This window comes from Protomyctophum bolini (genome assembly GCF_963924005.1).
Source record: "Protomyctophum bolini genome assembly, chromosome: 3".
Lineage (NCBI taxonomy): Eukaryota > Metazoa > Chordata > Actinopteri > Myctophiformes > Myctophidae > Protomyctophum > Protomyctophum bolini.
In genome coordinates, this window is record NC_137864.1 from 39,542,017 (window position 1) to 39,557,596 (window position 15,580).

Below are 15,580 nucleotides of genomic sequence, written 5' to 3' on the forward strand. Positions count from 1 at the left end.
TACACAAAAACACTTTTATTATCCATTCTTACAAAGAAAAGAAACAAACAAATAAAAATAAAACAAAGGTCAAAATGTAATCTTTTGAGTTGACGCCTCAAAGACGACACTGAAAAAAATTAAACAAATCAAAACCTCCATGAAAACGAAATCCTGCATCATTTTATATTAAAAAAAAGTATTTTCATAAACAGACGTCTCTCTAAGTCAGAGTCTCTGTGTTGTTCAGCTGGACTCAACGCTGTGTGGAACTACAACGCTGTGTGGAACTACAACGCTGTATGGAACTACAACGCTGTGTTGAACGGCATGTGGAACTACAGGGCACAGCAGTGGCGGACATTTTCTGGTTCCATCGTTTCAGACCCCGTTCATTTTAACCCACAGAGATTTCCCAAAATATTGATATCAATTATTCTAAGCCTAGAATCAAGCCGGTGAAACAAGACCTTATCACCTGGCCTTGATTCTGTGAGAAGGAACATTTAAAAGTCACAAAACAAAAGCTAATAATTAAATCCTGGATGTCTTAATTCTGGACTTAACACTTTTTTTGCCTGGGATTTTTTTCACAATAAAAGGCACTAGAGTGCCAAGCAGATTTTACTCTGAAAAGCCCCTCCCTTCCGTTACTACCTTACGCTGTCACCATCTGATCTCTCTCTAGAAGCGTTTATATTCCAAACGAGATGCTTGATTAAGTCAGAAATAAGGACAGAACATGGTTACGTACAGGGACGGATTAACCCCCATGAGGGCCCCTGGGCCGGTAATATTTGCAGGGCCCCCATAGCGTGCGCGCGACATTTTCGTGTTTTTATCATCTTTTTAACCTAAATTTAACAAAATCAACAGCCAATGTAGGGCCCCCAGAAGCCCTTTTCAGGGTGTCAAACCTAGTACCTCACGATCCAATTACCCCAAAGGGCCCCTGGGCCACGGCCCCACTGGCTAATTTGTCCCTGGTTACGTAGTAAAGAGACAGTTCAGTCGCGCCGTAAACAAGGAAGTGAATGGCAGTGTGCTGCAAACGCGGAAAGGTCTAGGATCGCTGAAAATGGCATGAAAACAATATTATATTTCTGCGATCCCGTTTGATACCATTAAACTCGCGGTTTGATTACAAAAGACGTGTTATACAAAAAATAAGTTGTTAAATTGATAGATTTTTTTTGGAAAACCTCTATGGGGAAAAAATGAATGGGATCTGAAACGACAGAACCAGAAAATGGCCGCTGCTGCTGCTGTGCCATATTTCTTGTGGCAGGTGTTGTTATTAGTTATCTGGTCATTTCTTGGCGTAGGTGATCTTCATGGCGCAGGTGGCGGTGATCCTGAAGCCCTGGAGGGCGTCTTTGGCCACGCCCGCCTGGCCGTCGCTCTCGAACTCCACGAAGGAGATGTCGTGTTTCCCAGGAACCAGACGCACCTCTTTGAAGCCGGGGAACCTGGGAGATAAAAAAAATAAAAAATACAAACAGGACAAGACTGGGTTAAACTTTATCCATTCCTTGTGTTTCAATCACAAGAAAAACACCAGTAGAACTCCATCCATCCATCCACCCATCCTTCAACCGCTTATCCGTAGTTGGGTCGCGGGGGCAGTGCCGTATCTCATTAACATAAATGTTTCTTACTGGTTGAACAGCATCGTCTCATTAACATAAATTATTCTTGCTGGTTGAACAGCATCATCTCATTAGCATAAAGGATTCTTACTGGTTGAACAGCATAGATAACATCATCTCATTAGCATAAAGGATTCTTACTGGTTGAACAGCATAGATAACATCATCTCATTGGTCTCCTCTGGCAGGTTGCTGAGGAACAGGATGTAGTTCGGAGGGTTGTCAGGAACCTGAGGAAGACATTAACATATCATTAATCTGGTGCCGGCCAATCTTTCAGAATAAAGGCACTAGAGCGAGCGCCACGCAGATGAGGGAGATTTTATTCTGAAAATCCCCAAAACCTCACGGTTTTGGTGGAAACCGTGAGGTTTTGGGGATTTTCAGAATAAATGAATGAAATCTTTCCATTACTACGTCGCTGGTAAGTCTGATCTGGCTTTAAAGCGTTAATATTCCAAACCAGATGCACGATGAAGTAAAAAATGAGGACAGAACATCAACGTTATTATTACAGTATTGTAATCATATTAGAGACCTGCGGGTGGAGTTTTTGTGTCGCCCGCAACCGCATTATCCTATTTATATTATCCGCAACATCCGCAGGTCTCCAATTCATATTGTTATGAAACGTATTACAGTATTATACAGATTTGCAGCTTACCTTTTCAGGAGGAGTGTGAGACTGGATGTTTGAACCCTGGAAACACAGAACAACACCACATTTTAGTCAAAGTCTTTAAAAAAAACTCTGTTTTAGCCATTTGAATTATTTTGGTTTGGTTCTAGTTTTAGTTTTTTCTTCACAACCAGACTTAAAATGACTTTAGTTAGTTCTACTGGTTCCACTAGTCCCTCCCTGACACTTGGTTCTACTGGATCTCTTCTCCACTAGTCCCTCCCTGACATTTAGTTCTACTGGATCTCTTCTCCACTAGTCCCTCCCTGACATTTAGTTCTACTGGATCTCTTCTCCACTAGTCCCTCCCTGACACTTAGTTCTACTGGATCTCTTCTCCACTAGTCCCTCCCTGACATTTAGTTCTACTGGATCTCTTCTCCACTAGTCCCTCCCTGACACTTGGTTCTACTGGATCTCTTCTCCACTAGTCCCTCCCTGACACTTAGTTCTACTGGATCTCTTCTCCACTAGTCCCTCCCTGACATTTAGTTCTACTGGATCTCTTCTTCACTAGTCCCTCCCTGACATTTAGTTCTACTGGATCTCTTCTCCACTAGTCCCTCCCTGACATTTAGTTCTACTGGATCTCTTCTCCACTAGTGCCTCCCTGACATTTAGTTCTACTGGATCTCTTCTCCACTAGTCCCTGCCTGACATTTAGTTCTACTGGATCTCTTCTCCACTAGTCCCTCACTGACATTTAGTTCTACTGGATCTCTTCTCCACTAGTCCCTCCCTGACATTTAGTTCTACTGGATCTCTTCTCCACTAGTCCCTCCCTGACATTTAGTTCTACTGGATCTCTTCTCCACCAGTCCCTCCCTGACATTTAGTTCTACTGGATCTCTTCTCCACTAGTCCCTCCCTGACATTTAACTCTACTGGATCTCTTGTGTGTGTGCGCATGCGTGCATGTGTGTGTGTGTGCGCATGCGTGTGCATATGTGTGTGCGTGTGACTCACGGGCACGGCAGGTTTCTTGCCAACGTTGGTGGACAGTTCCAGAGCCTTCTTCTTCTTCTCCTTCTTCTTGTCTTTGTCTCCATAAGTTCCTCTCATCTTAGAGATGACCTCCGAGTCTGTCTTAGCATACTGGATCCTCTGGAACAATATCAATATTATTATCATTACTGGATCCTCTGGAACGATATCAATATTATTATTATTACTGGATCCTCTGGAACGATATTAATATTATTATAATTACTGGATCCTCTGGAACGATATTAATAATATTATAATTACTGGATCCTCTGGAACATTAGTATTATTAATGTCGTGTTTGCGCTACTCTATGCCGAATTGAAGTGGACTTGGTCCCAGATTTTTTTTCTCTCCCTGGAAATAAAAAGGTCTGGGTTTTCCGAGGCTATATAAATGGTAAACAGTGCATTTATATAGCTTTACATTGACTGTGTATTACATTCACACACCGATGGTGGAGGAAGCCATGCAAGGAACCAACCTGCACATCGGGAGCAATCAGGGGTTCAGAGTCTTGCTCAAGGACACTTTGACACTAACTCTGGGGGAGCCCACAGGGATCGAACTAGGAACCTTGCGGTTCCCATCCGGTTGCTCTACCCCTGAGCCACCGCCGCCTACATGCATGCTGTTGTAGAACTAATAACCGTCATGCTACATGCTAACGTCGTCATGCTAAGCATACCATGGGCTTGTTGTAGAACTATTAATCATCATGCTACATGCCAATGTCGTCATACTAAGCGTACCATGGGCTTGTTGTAGAAGGGGAAACCCTGTAGTTGTCGCAGAGCGTTGGTGGCCGCAGCGAGCTCCTTGAACACCACAAAGGCCTGTCCTCTCATGGCCGGCGTCTTCAGAGCCACGATGTCCAGGATCTGACCGAACTGAGAGAACAGCGCGTACAGCGACCTCTTCAGCTCTGGAGCAGAAACAACACTTTATATAAACACACTGAGAGAACAGCAACCTCTTCAGCTCTGGAGCAGAAACAACACTTTATATAAACACACTGAGAGAACAGCGATCTCTTCAGCTGAATACGTCCACATTCTTACCGTCTTTCTTGATTTTATCATTTAGATTGTTGATGTAAATGGTGTGGTTTGGTCTGATGTCCATGATGATCTATCTGGAGACACAGAAACACACATTAACATTCCATCAGCATGATCATATATGTCATATTCATACTTATGACCAGCAGTGGTTCCCTATGGAGACACAGAGTCTCCTTTGTGTCTCTATAGAGAACATAGGGAGCAGGTCATCAATTATTGGCTTAGGGGGAAAAATCCATGAATTCAAGGGTGAGTAATTTATAGAGATAGTTATTTTTGGGGGTGAACTATCCCTTTAAGCTATTACGATTATTTTAAACTTTAGCTGTTGAAAAATAGTACGAGATTGTAGATCTGCAATTTATTTTAAATATCGTGGAAATGTGTCCAAATCTTTGAATAAATAATATTCTTTCACAGTTAACTCATACTGTAGTATATTTGCTTCTGGGCAAATATACAGGGTTAACATTATTATAGAGATTCAGTAGAATCTGGTCTCAAAATTGAAAATGGAGAATCCTGATGTAAACAAGTCTTGTGCTTTTCATGGTCTTGTCCAAAAAGTAGCAGTTTTTGTATTGACTTGTGCTTTGGTTTGAAATGTACCCATTCTACATACTGTGAAAATCTAATTGAGAAAACATTGTTAGCTAGCTTCACTCATTCAAAACAAAACAATAAGTTAAAATACACCCCCCCTCCTCCTCTATTTGTCCCGTGCATATTTGTTCAGATTAATTGAAAATGGAGGACCCTGATGTAAACAGTTAATAAATCAATCAAAAACAAGTCTCAGTGCTTTTTCTGGTTTTATCCTCAGTAGCAGATTAACATGTCCTGTACCTTCATTGATTGATTGATTGATTGAAATATGTATTAACAGTTTGCAGAGTTACAGTACATTTCAAGCACAACTGTTAACTGTGAGTTGGACGACTCAATAAAGCATTACACTTGTTTACAAGAGGGTCCAGACTCCACCTTGTTCAATTCATCAAAACACTCATCATTAATTGTAGTCCTTCTACAATCTGTTAATACCATTTCCAATCAATCGATCATTCATTGATTCATTCACAACGTTAGCTTAGCTATAGCAGCTAACATGCTAACCGGTGGCTAACACGCTTTTCATACGGAACCACGTGACACATTTATGCAGCGTTGTGGACATACAGGTGTGTATTATGATGTGTGTGTGTAATAATATTAATAATATCAGCGTGTGTGTGTGTGAGACTCACCTCTCCAGAAACAAACACACTTCCTAACTGAAAAGTGAAAACACACTGGACTCCTAACAGGAAACAACGTGTGTAGCGTTCAATAACTACATACCAGTGTTGCCAACTCTTGTGAGAGAAATAAGCCAACCCACCTCCAAAAACAAGCCCAAAACAAGCCAACTCTTAGCGAGATAAATTAAGCCAAATCTTCCCTCGGAAAAAGAAGAAGCCAAAACAAGCCAAATAATATCGCCATATAATACTAATACATACATATTTGATGCATTTATCATTATGAATACTGTCTATTTAAAACAGCAACTCTGGAGGGAAAAAAAACAAGCCAACATTGGCTGAAAACAATCCGACATGGCAACCCTGCTACATACAGCATTCCTCTACTGACACCTTCAGGCTGGCAGCAGGAACTACAACTACACGTTACTGCGTTATAAAATAATACTTTATTCTTTAACTGAATGCTGCTCGCTCCTAGCACGGAATAAAAATATTATATATTATAAGACATATTATGCGATATTAGAATACATATGGTTAAAGTTTACAACTATTCATAATATTATCTAATATCAATAATTACTGTTTTCATGCGTTGTTTCGCCCTTTGGACATCTAGTTTGTCCTCTCTGGGCATCCGTTTTTTCCCCGTTGGTTAGCATACGTTATATTTTCCCTCTTTAAATTTAAACGACTCTATATATTAATTATTATTATTATTATTATTATTATTATTATTATTATTATTACTTATATTATTTATATCTTATTATTATTATTCATTGTGTTTTTCTTTTTTCATTGAATATTTAATGTATTTCACTGTGTTTTGTATTTATTTCATTGTGTCTCTTTTATGGCATTAGAAGTACCTTGGGTCGAGCTGTCAGCTGATAGACGCCGCCTCCAGTTTGATTGTTTAGTGTCATCATCATGATGATGATGATGAGCTAACAGTTAGCAACTTAACGTGGGACAACAACACAGTCATTATAGATTTATAATCATCTTTATCTCTATCTGCTCCAGACTCACTGACTCCCTGTTGGACTGTCCCACAACCTCCCAGTAAGTAAGGTGACTGACTGGCTGCTTCCCTACACCGCGGCTAGAAGGACTCCTACACCGGCTAGTGAGAGACATACAGCCGGCTAGAGGGACTCACACACACACACACCCATCTACAGGGACTTACACACCCGGGGTGAGAGACTCATACAGCCGGGGAGAAGGACTTCATACATCCGGGGAGAGGGACTCATACACCCGGAGAGAAGGACTTCCTTCAGCCGGGGAGAGGGGCCTCCTACAGCCGGGGATAGGGACTCATACACCCGGGGAGAAGGACCTCCTACAGCCGGGGAGAGGGACTCATACACCCGGGGAGAGAGACTCATACACCCGGGGAGAAGGACCTCCTACAGCCGGGGAGAAGGACTCATACAGCCGGGAATAGGGACCCGGGGATAGGGACTCCTACAGCCGGGGATAGGGACTCCTACAGCCGGGGAGAAGGACTCATACAGCCGGGGACAGGGACTCGTACAGCGGCATGAGGCATGGCATCTGTCCGGGTAGCGGTGAGGGTTCGACCCATGAACAGACGGTGAGTAGTGACAGTAGGCTACTTAATAATGCTTTTTTTCTTTCTTTTTCGTTGTTTTAAAGCGTATAGTGCAAAGAGGTGGTTAATTCTTTCTCTAAGCACTCCCAAAATATGTAAACTTGGCTGTTTGTGTGAACATGTTTTGTGGCAGGGACCCCCCCCCCCCCATGCCCCCCCAGAAGACAAGATTTAAGAAAGAGAAAGACATAATTCTGCTATTAATTTGTATGACTAATACAACGCTAACATCTTGAATGACACATATAGGTGCTTTAATACCAGGTTTTAATGTTTTAAAGTTTAAGGGTAAAATTATGTATCAGTTTAAATGTGAAGTGGTCAAGTTTCAATGTTATTGATTGAATCATGTACGTCCAGTTTCACTGTGTCTCTCCTGATTGGATAAACGTGAGTGAAAGCCTGGGTATCGAGGCTGTGTTAATGTTATTCTGGGGTTATTTTAGATAATTGTCCACCTGTCTGTAGACAGCTGTCAGGTTAGCATGCTGTATCAACAGGATAAAACAACAGCTGCTTTGGGGGTCCCTGGCTGGGGTCCGCTGGCCATTAATTATGTAAATTAATGTGGAATGTTTTAGAAGACTGGTTCCCCAAACAGTGGGCCGGGGTCGCACAGGCAATTTCTTTATCAGTCCTTTTTATTAATTTGGTTTAAATACATGCATTCATTTTTCATGAATTAAAAACAAATTTAAATGTTTTTCAGTAATTCCATGAAGAAATAAATAAAAAAAATATTTCCCATTAGTGATCTATAAGCTCACAACGCCGTGCGAAGCGACAGTTTGTGAGCTTGTAGATCTGCTATTTTCACTAGTTTGAGTCTCAGGAAGACCTTGAATTTCTCTTTTGGGTCACAAGCTAAAAGGTTTGGGAACCACTGCTATATAGAAGCATCTTTATGCCTTCTAATGAATGTTAGACTCACTGAAAACACACGTCTCTGCTTCTGGTGGCTGATATTGTCCTTCTAATGAATATTAGACTGGTTGGAAACACACGTCTCTGCTTCTGGTGACTGATATTGTCCTTCTAATGAATGTTAGACTCATTGAAAACACATGTCTCTGCTTCTGGTGGCTGGTATTGTCCTTCTAATGAATGTTAGACTGGTTGAAAACACACGTCTCTGCTTCTGGTGACTGATATTGTCCTTCTAATGAACGTTAGACTGGTTGAAAACACACGTCTCTGTTTCTGGTGACTGATATTGTCCTAATGAACGTTAGACTGGTTGAAAACACACGTCTCTGCTTCTGGTGGCTGATATTGTCCTTCTAATGAACTAATTGAAAACACACGTCTCTTCTTCTGGTGACTGATATTGTCCTTCTAATGAATGAACGTTGTTATTGTCCCAGATCAGAGGGTTGTGGTACAAAGGTCAGTGTCAGAGGTGATGACTGATAACATCTGGACACCCGATCCTTCACACTGTGTTTGTGTCACTATCTCACATGTCACTGAATATTAACCCCCCCCCCCCCCCCCCAGCCCTTCACATCACTGGTTTTCAACCCTTTTCATATCCATTATTTATTCAGCATTTGAGCCACAGAGGAGACAAATGTGTCCGTGACCAAAGATCTGCTCTTGTCTGTGGCTTAATTCTATGAGATATATTTATTATTTATCTTTCTCTCCTTCAGGGAGAAGGACTTCTAACTTAGGGTCCATTTGGTTCCATGTGTTACACTCTGAGTCACAGACCCTAGGGGCTAAAGGTCATTCATCATAATGTATTTTCTGTCCTGCAGGGAGAAGGACCTGACTGCCAAGAGCATCATCAACATGGACGGAACCAAGACTAGCATCACCAACCTGAAGGTCTGTCTGTCTGTCTGTCTGTCTTGTCTGTCTGTCTGTCTGTGAGTGAGTGAGTGAACCCAGGGGAGGGAGTGTGGTGTTGATTTTAAAGTCTGTCGGATAAGCCTTTTTGTTGTACAAATATATAAGATCACACCTGTGTGAAGTGAGGGCCGCTCTTATCATCGTACATCATCATGACCTGAAATAGACACTACAGGCTCCATTTCCGTCCACGACTCCAGACACTATGACGTAACATTCTCCATTCATTGTTAATGGGAATTTATTGTTTGTGTAGGACAGAAATCACACCCGTGTGAAGTGAGGGCCGCTAATATATTAAAGTCTAACTCATGTTGATTAAGTGATGTAATGGTGATGTAAAACAAACATTAAACATCATTAACAATGAAGAGACAATATGACATAATTAGGGAAAAGATGAGTAAATCTTCCCTTTATTGTCAACAGCGTTTACAAAACAAACTTTGAACTAAAGACAAACATTGAACCTGTGTATAGGACAAGCTGTTCTGCATTGCTATATTGGTTACACATCCAGATGTTTAAACTGTGCTGCATTGCTATTGGTTACACATCCATCCATCCATCTTCAACCGCTTATCCGTAGTCGGGTCGCCGGGGCAACAGCTCCACCAGAGAGCTCCAGACTTCCCTCTACAGAACAACATTAGTGACTTCCTTCTGGGGGATCCCGAGACGTTCCAAGGCCAGTGAGTCGATGTGTTTCCTCCAACTGCGCCTTGGTCTGCCCCGGGGTCTCCTCCCAGTGGGACGTGGTCCTTGGTCTGCCCCAGGGTCTCCTCCCAGTGGGACGTGGTCCTTGGTCTGCCCTGGGGTCTCCTCCCAGTGGGACGTGGTCCTTGGTCTGCCCTGGGGTCTCCTCCCAGTGGGACGTGGTCCTTGGTCTGCCCCGGGGGTCTCCTCCCAGTGGGACGTGATCCTTGGTCTGCCCTGGGGTCTCCTCCCAGTGGGACGTGCCTCGAGGACCTCCCTAGGGACGGGAGACGCCTGGGAGGCGTCCTAACCACCACCTAAGCTGGCTCCTTTCCAGGCGAAGTTCTCCGCCTTCTCTCCGAGTTCTCTCTCGTGTGACTGAACTTCTCACCCTATCTCTAAGGGAGACGCCAGCCACCCGTCGGAGAAAACTCATTTTGGCCGCTTGTATTCGCGACCTCATTCTTTCGGTCATGACCCACACTTCATGACTGTAGGTGTAACCGTATGGATGGTTACACATCCAGATGTTTAAGCTGTGCTGCGTTGCTATTGGTTTCCACATCCAGATGTTTTAGCTGTGCTGCGTTGCTATTGGTTCCACGTCCAGATGTTTAAGCTGTGCTGCGTTGCTATTGGTTCCAGATCCCAGAGGACATGGGCGGGGGCGACTCCATGAGGGAGAGAACCAAGACGTTCACGTACGACTTCTCTTACGACTCCACGGAGCCGAAGAACACCTGCTTCATCTCCCAGGAGAAGGTACTGTCTGTCTGTCTGTCTGTCTGTCTGTAATGGTGATATAAAACAAACGGTGCAAACACGAACATCTGTCTGTCTCATGAAGTAATACCATGATAGAGACCCCCCTCGCTATTAATTTCAGTAGAAGTTGCTCAGTGTCGTTTTGAAGCACCCAGAAGACTGCCGGAAGTACAATTATAACTCAATGGCTCGAGCGAGCGAGCGGTAGTTTAGCCTAGCCTTTAGCCCCCGACCTCAGTTTTGACTGTAGACTATTGGCACCGGGTGAAAAACTAAATCATTGTGGATAAACTTGTAGACATTAAAACAAAATCACCCCTGTGTGAAGTGAGGGGCGCTCTTATCATCATTACATCATCACATTCCGGCCAATCACAATTTCCGTCCTCACTTTTTATCCTCAATACGTTCATTGCTCAGCCAATCAAATCATCGCTATGGGGTTCTCAGCCAATCGCTATGATTCACATAACACACAAAGCTGGGAAAAAATAATACATCTGTTGTGTCCTTCCAGGTGTTTATAGATCTAATAACGTGTCCTTCCAGGTGTTTGTAGATCTAATAATGTGTCCTTCCAGGTGTTTGTAGATCTAATAACGTGTCCTTCCAGGTGTTTATAGATCTAATAAATTGTCCTTCCAGGTGTTTGTAGATCTAGGATCTGACGTGCTGCGCTCAGCGTTCGAGGGCTACAACGCCTGTATCTTCGCCTACGGACAGACGGGCTCTGGGAAGAGCTACACCATGATGGGGAATCCCGTAAGACCATCCATACGCTTAACGATCTGATATAAACCCTCTGTTTGAATCTGTAAGACCATCCATACGCTTAACGATCTGATATAAACCCTCTGTTTAAATCTGTAAAACCATCCATACACTTAACGATCTGATATAAACCCTCTGTTTGAATCTGTAAGACCATCCATACGCTTAACGATCTGGTATAAACCCTCTGTTTAAATCTGTAAAACCATCCATACACTTAACGATCTGATATAATCCCTCTGTGTGTAAATATATCTGCTTATACATCTGAAAAACCTGTTGGTGTTCATACATCTGGTAAACTCTGGAACACCATCATGATATATAATAATATATATAATATTCTGGGCTATGGGATGTTGGTAATATTCTGGGCTATGGGATGTTGTTAATATTCTGGGCTATGGGGTGTTGTTGCCAGTGTTAATATTCTGGGCTATATGATGTTGTTAATATGCTGGGCTATGGGGTGTTGTTGCCAGGGTTAATATTCTGGGCTATGGGGTCTTATTAATATTCTGGGCTATGGGGTGTTGTTGCCAGTGTTAATATTCTGGGCTATGGGGTCTTGTTAATATTCTGGGCTATGGGGTGTTGTTGCCTGCCAGGGTTAACATTCTGGGCTATGGGGTCTTGTTAATATTCTGGTCTATGGGGTGTTGTTGCCTGCCAGGGTTAACATTCTGGGCTATTGGGTCTTGTTAATATTCTGGGCTATGGGGTGTTGTTGCCAGTGTTAATATTCTGGGCTATGGGGTGTTGTTGCCTGCCAGGGTTAACATTCTGGGCTATGGGGTCTTGTTAATATTCTGGGCTATGGGGTGTTGTTGCCTGCCAGGGTTAACATTCTGGGCTATGGGGTGTTGTTAATATGCTGGGCTATGGGGTGTTGCTGCCAGGGTTAATATTCTGGGCTATAGGATGTTGTTAATATTCTGGGCTATGGGGTGTTGTTGCCAGTGTTAATATTCTGGGCTATATGATGTTGTTAATATGCTGGGCTATGGGGTGTTGTTGCCAGGGTTAATATTCTGGGCTATGGGGTCTTATTAATATTCTGGGCTATGGGGTGTTGTTGCCAGTGTTAATATTCTGGGCTATGGGGTCTTGTTAATATTCTGGGCTATGGGGTGTTGTTGCCTGCCAGGGTTAACATTCTGGGCTATGGGGTCTTGTTAATATTCTGGTCTATGGGGTGTTGTTGCCTGCCAGGGTTAACATTCTGGGCTATTGGGTCTTGTTAATATTCTGGGCTATGGGGTGTTGTTGCCAGTGTTAATATTCTGGGCTATGGGGTGTTGTTGCCTGCCAGGGTTAACATTCTGGGCTATGGGGTCTTGTTAATATTCTGGGCTATGGGGTGTTGTTGCCTGCCAGGGTTAACATTCTGGGCTATGGGGTGTTGTTAATATTCTGGGCTATGTGGTGTTGTTAACATTCTGGGCTATGGGGTGTTGTTAACATTCTGGGCTATGGGGTGTTGTTAACACTCTGGGCTATGGGGTGTTGTTAACATTCTGGGCTATGGGGTGTTGTTAATATTCTGGGCTATGGGGTGTTGTTAATATTCTGGGCTATGGGGTGTTGTTGTTAATATTCTGGGCTATGGGGTGTTGTTGTTAATATTCTGGGCTATGGGGTGTTGTTGCCAGGGCGACGCGGGGCTGATTCCACGGATCTGTGAAGGTCTGTTCAGTCGCATCGCCGGAACGACCAGGTGGGACCAGGCCTCGTTCAGGACGGAGGTCAGGTGAGGTCACAGCCTGTCTGTCTGTCTGTCTGCCTGTCTGCCTGTCTGCCTGCCTGTCTGCCTGTCTGTCTGTCTGTCTGTCTGTCTGTCTGTCTGTCTGTCTGTCTGTCTGTCTGTCTGTCTGTCTGTCTGTCTGTCTGTCTGTCTGTCTGTCTGTCTGTCTGTCTGTCTGTCTGTCTGTCTGTCTGTCTGTCTGTCTGGTTCCCAGTACTCTGTATAATATCTGTTTCTGGGAAGAGCATAGTAGTGTTATTCAGAGCGCCCTCTACAGGTCAGTTCAAGCATTGCTGTCTTTCAGCTACCTGGAGATCTACAACGAACGCGTCCGAGACCTTCTGAGGAGGAAGTCCTCCCAGACGTACAACCTCCGCGTGAGGGAGCACCCTAAAGATGGTCCCTATGTGGAAGGTAACACCTAGCACCCTAACACCTAACCCCTAGCACCCTAATGATGGTCCCTATGTGGAAGGTAACACCTAGCACCCTAACACCTAACCCCTAGCACCCTACAGATGGTCCCTATGTGGAAGGTAACACCTAGAACCCTAACCCCTAGCACCCTAAAGATGGTCCTTATGTGGAAGGTAACACCTAGACCCTAGAGTAGCACTGCACTGCTACTGCTGTCAAACTGTCAACAACTGCTGTTGTCCTGCGACGTCCCCTTATCGTTCACTAAACTCACCCCACACACACAGCTACTGCTGCAATCTCACTGCTCTCTCTTTCTCTCTCTCTCTCTCTCTCTCTCTCTCTCTCTCTCTCTCTCCATGTGTCTCTAATGTCTCTCTCCCCCTCCAGACCTGTCTAAGCACCTGGTCCAGAACTACAGTGACGTGGAGGACCTGATGGAAGGAGGGAACATCAACAGAACCACCGCCAGCACCGAGATGAACGACGTCAGCAGCAGATCCCACGCTATCTTCACCATCAACTTCACACAGGTAGGAAAGGGTTAACTAGCTTCACACAGGTAGGAAAGGGTGAACTAGCTTCACACAGGTAGGAGAGGGTTAACTAGCTTCACACAGGTAGGAAAGGGTTAACTAGCTTCACACGGGTAGGAAAGGGTTAACTAGCTTCACACAGGTAGGGAATGGTTAACTAGCTCTCTCTCTCTCTCTCTCTCTCTCTCTCTCTCTCTCTCAATTCAATTCAATTCAATTCAATTCAATTCAACAGGCTTTATTGGCATGACGTTTTACAAGTGTTGCCAAAGCACAATCACAGATATGACAAACAACAACATAACAACGTAATATCAATGACATGAAAAAATAAAAAAAAAGAATATAAAAGAAAGCAGGTGGTGCAGAAAATAAAACATGGCATACTGTATGTGTGTCCTACTGGTTGTCGCTTTTCTTGTGACAGGAATTGACATATTTTGCAGCCAAAACGGCACATTCTTTCTGTTCCCCCAGATGGACTGGTAATCTTTCCCTTTCTGTCATACTTCGGAATTCTGGGAAATTTGTTTCAAATTTTGGGAAGAACTCTCTAATATTTGTGTAGTTTTTACATTGTCTCTCTCTCTCTCTCTCTCTCTCTCTCTCTCCATGTCTCCCTATGTCTCTCTCCCAGGCTAAGTTTGACTCTGAGATGCCGTGTGAGACCGTCAGTAAGATCCACCTGGTGGACTTGGCAGGAAGTGAACGTGCCGACGCCAGCGGGGCGTCGGGGATCCGCCTCAAAGAGGGCGGGAACATCAACAAGTCCCTGGTTACCCTCGGCAACGTCATCTCCTCCCTGGGTGGGTGTGGTCTATTTCATCTGGGTGGGCGTGGTCTATTTAACCTCCTCCTTAGGTGGGTGCTTAGAGTATATATGAATAGAGATGACATCTGAGTTCTCCTCCCATCCACTTGCATTAAGTTGCTCAAAAGCGCATGAGGGCGATTTCACTCCTCCTTCCGGGTAGGAACAGAGTGCATTCTGGGATAGATTGCAATAGTGAGGGGCCCCAAACACATGAACGCGCTGCCGTTGAACGCGCACGAGCGTGCTGCCGTCGTGAACGTGCACAATGATAGTCAACGGACCAGCGCGTTCATGTGTTTGGGACCAGGCTGCAATATCAAATTCGGCCACTATGTCCATTTCGCCTCAGTGTTTCCTCTGGGTGCCGTCTCTATTCATTGTATGATCCATTGTTTTCTATAACAGTTTTATACTGTTTAACTCTTTGTGTGTGTGTGTGTGTGTGTGTGCGTGCGTGCAGCGGACCTGAGTCAGGGAGGTGTGCACGTGTCCAACCAGAGGAAGCGCTGTGTGTTCGTTCCCTACAGAGACTCTGTTCTCACCTGGCTGCTGAAAGACAGTCTGGGAGGAAACTCCAAGACCATCATGATCGCTAGTGAGTACACGCAGGCACGCACGCGCACGCACGCACACACGCAGGCAGGCAGGCACGCACACACGCAGGCAGGCACGCTCCCACGCACACACGCAGGCAGGCAGGCAGGCAGGCACGCACACACTAGAGCGAGAAGCTGTGATTTTCATTAAATATTTCCCT

At 44.2% G+C, this 15,580-nt stretch overlaps 2 protein-coding genes across 2 annotated transcripts in view; one reads left to right on the forward strand and one right to left on the reverse strand.

The window, feature by feature from the left end:
• On the reverse strand, window positions 1-5,714 carry snrpb2 (small nuclear ribonucleoprotein polypeptide B2). Its single transcript, XM_080759936.1, has 7 exons — window positions 5,603-5,714; window positions 4,353-4,426; window positions 4,044-4,216; window positions 3,274-3,411; window positions 2,293-2,328; window positions 1,770-1,858; window positions 1-1,448 (listed from the first exon to the last, which is right to left on the reverse strand). Exons 2-7 carry the CDS (start codon window positions 4,414-4,416, stop codon window positions 1,289-1,291), a joined length of 660 nt encoding a protein of 219 aa, XP_080616062.1. The 5' UTR covers window positions 4,417-4,426; window positions 5,603-5,714; the 3' UTR covers window positions 1-1,288.
• Window positions 5,715-7,022: 1,308 nt separating this feature from the next.
• Window positions 7,023-15,580, forward strand: part of kif16ba (kinesin family member 16Ba) — a 43,025-nt gene continuing 34,467 nt past the window's right edge. Inside the window, exons 1-9 of the mRNA XM_080760437.1 lie at window positions 7,023-7,208; window positions 8,987-9,056; window positions 10,422-10,538; window positions 11,187-11,303; window positions 12,965-13,062; window positions 13,361-13,470; window positions 13,864-14,006; window positions 14,647-14,815; window positions 15,284-15,418. Of these exons, the coding sequence (XP_080616563.1) occupies window positions 7,162-7,208; window positions 8,987-9,056; window positions 10,422-10,538; window positions 11,187-11,303; window positions 12,965-13,062; window positions 13,361-13,470; window positions 13,864-14,006; window positions 14,647-14,815; window positions 15,284-15,418 (1,006 nt within the window). The 5' untranslated portion in view covers window positions 7,023-7,161. The remainder of the gene's footprint in view (window positions 7,209-8,986; window positions 9,057-10,421; window positions 10,539-11,186; window positions 11,304-12,964; window positions 13,063-13,360; window positions 13,471-13,863; window positions 14,007-14,646; window positions 14,816-15,283; window positions 15,419-15,580) is intronic.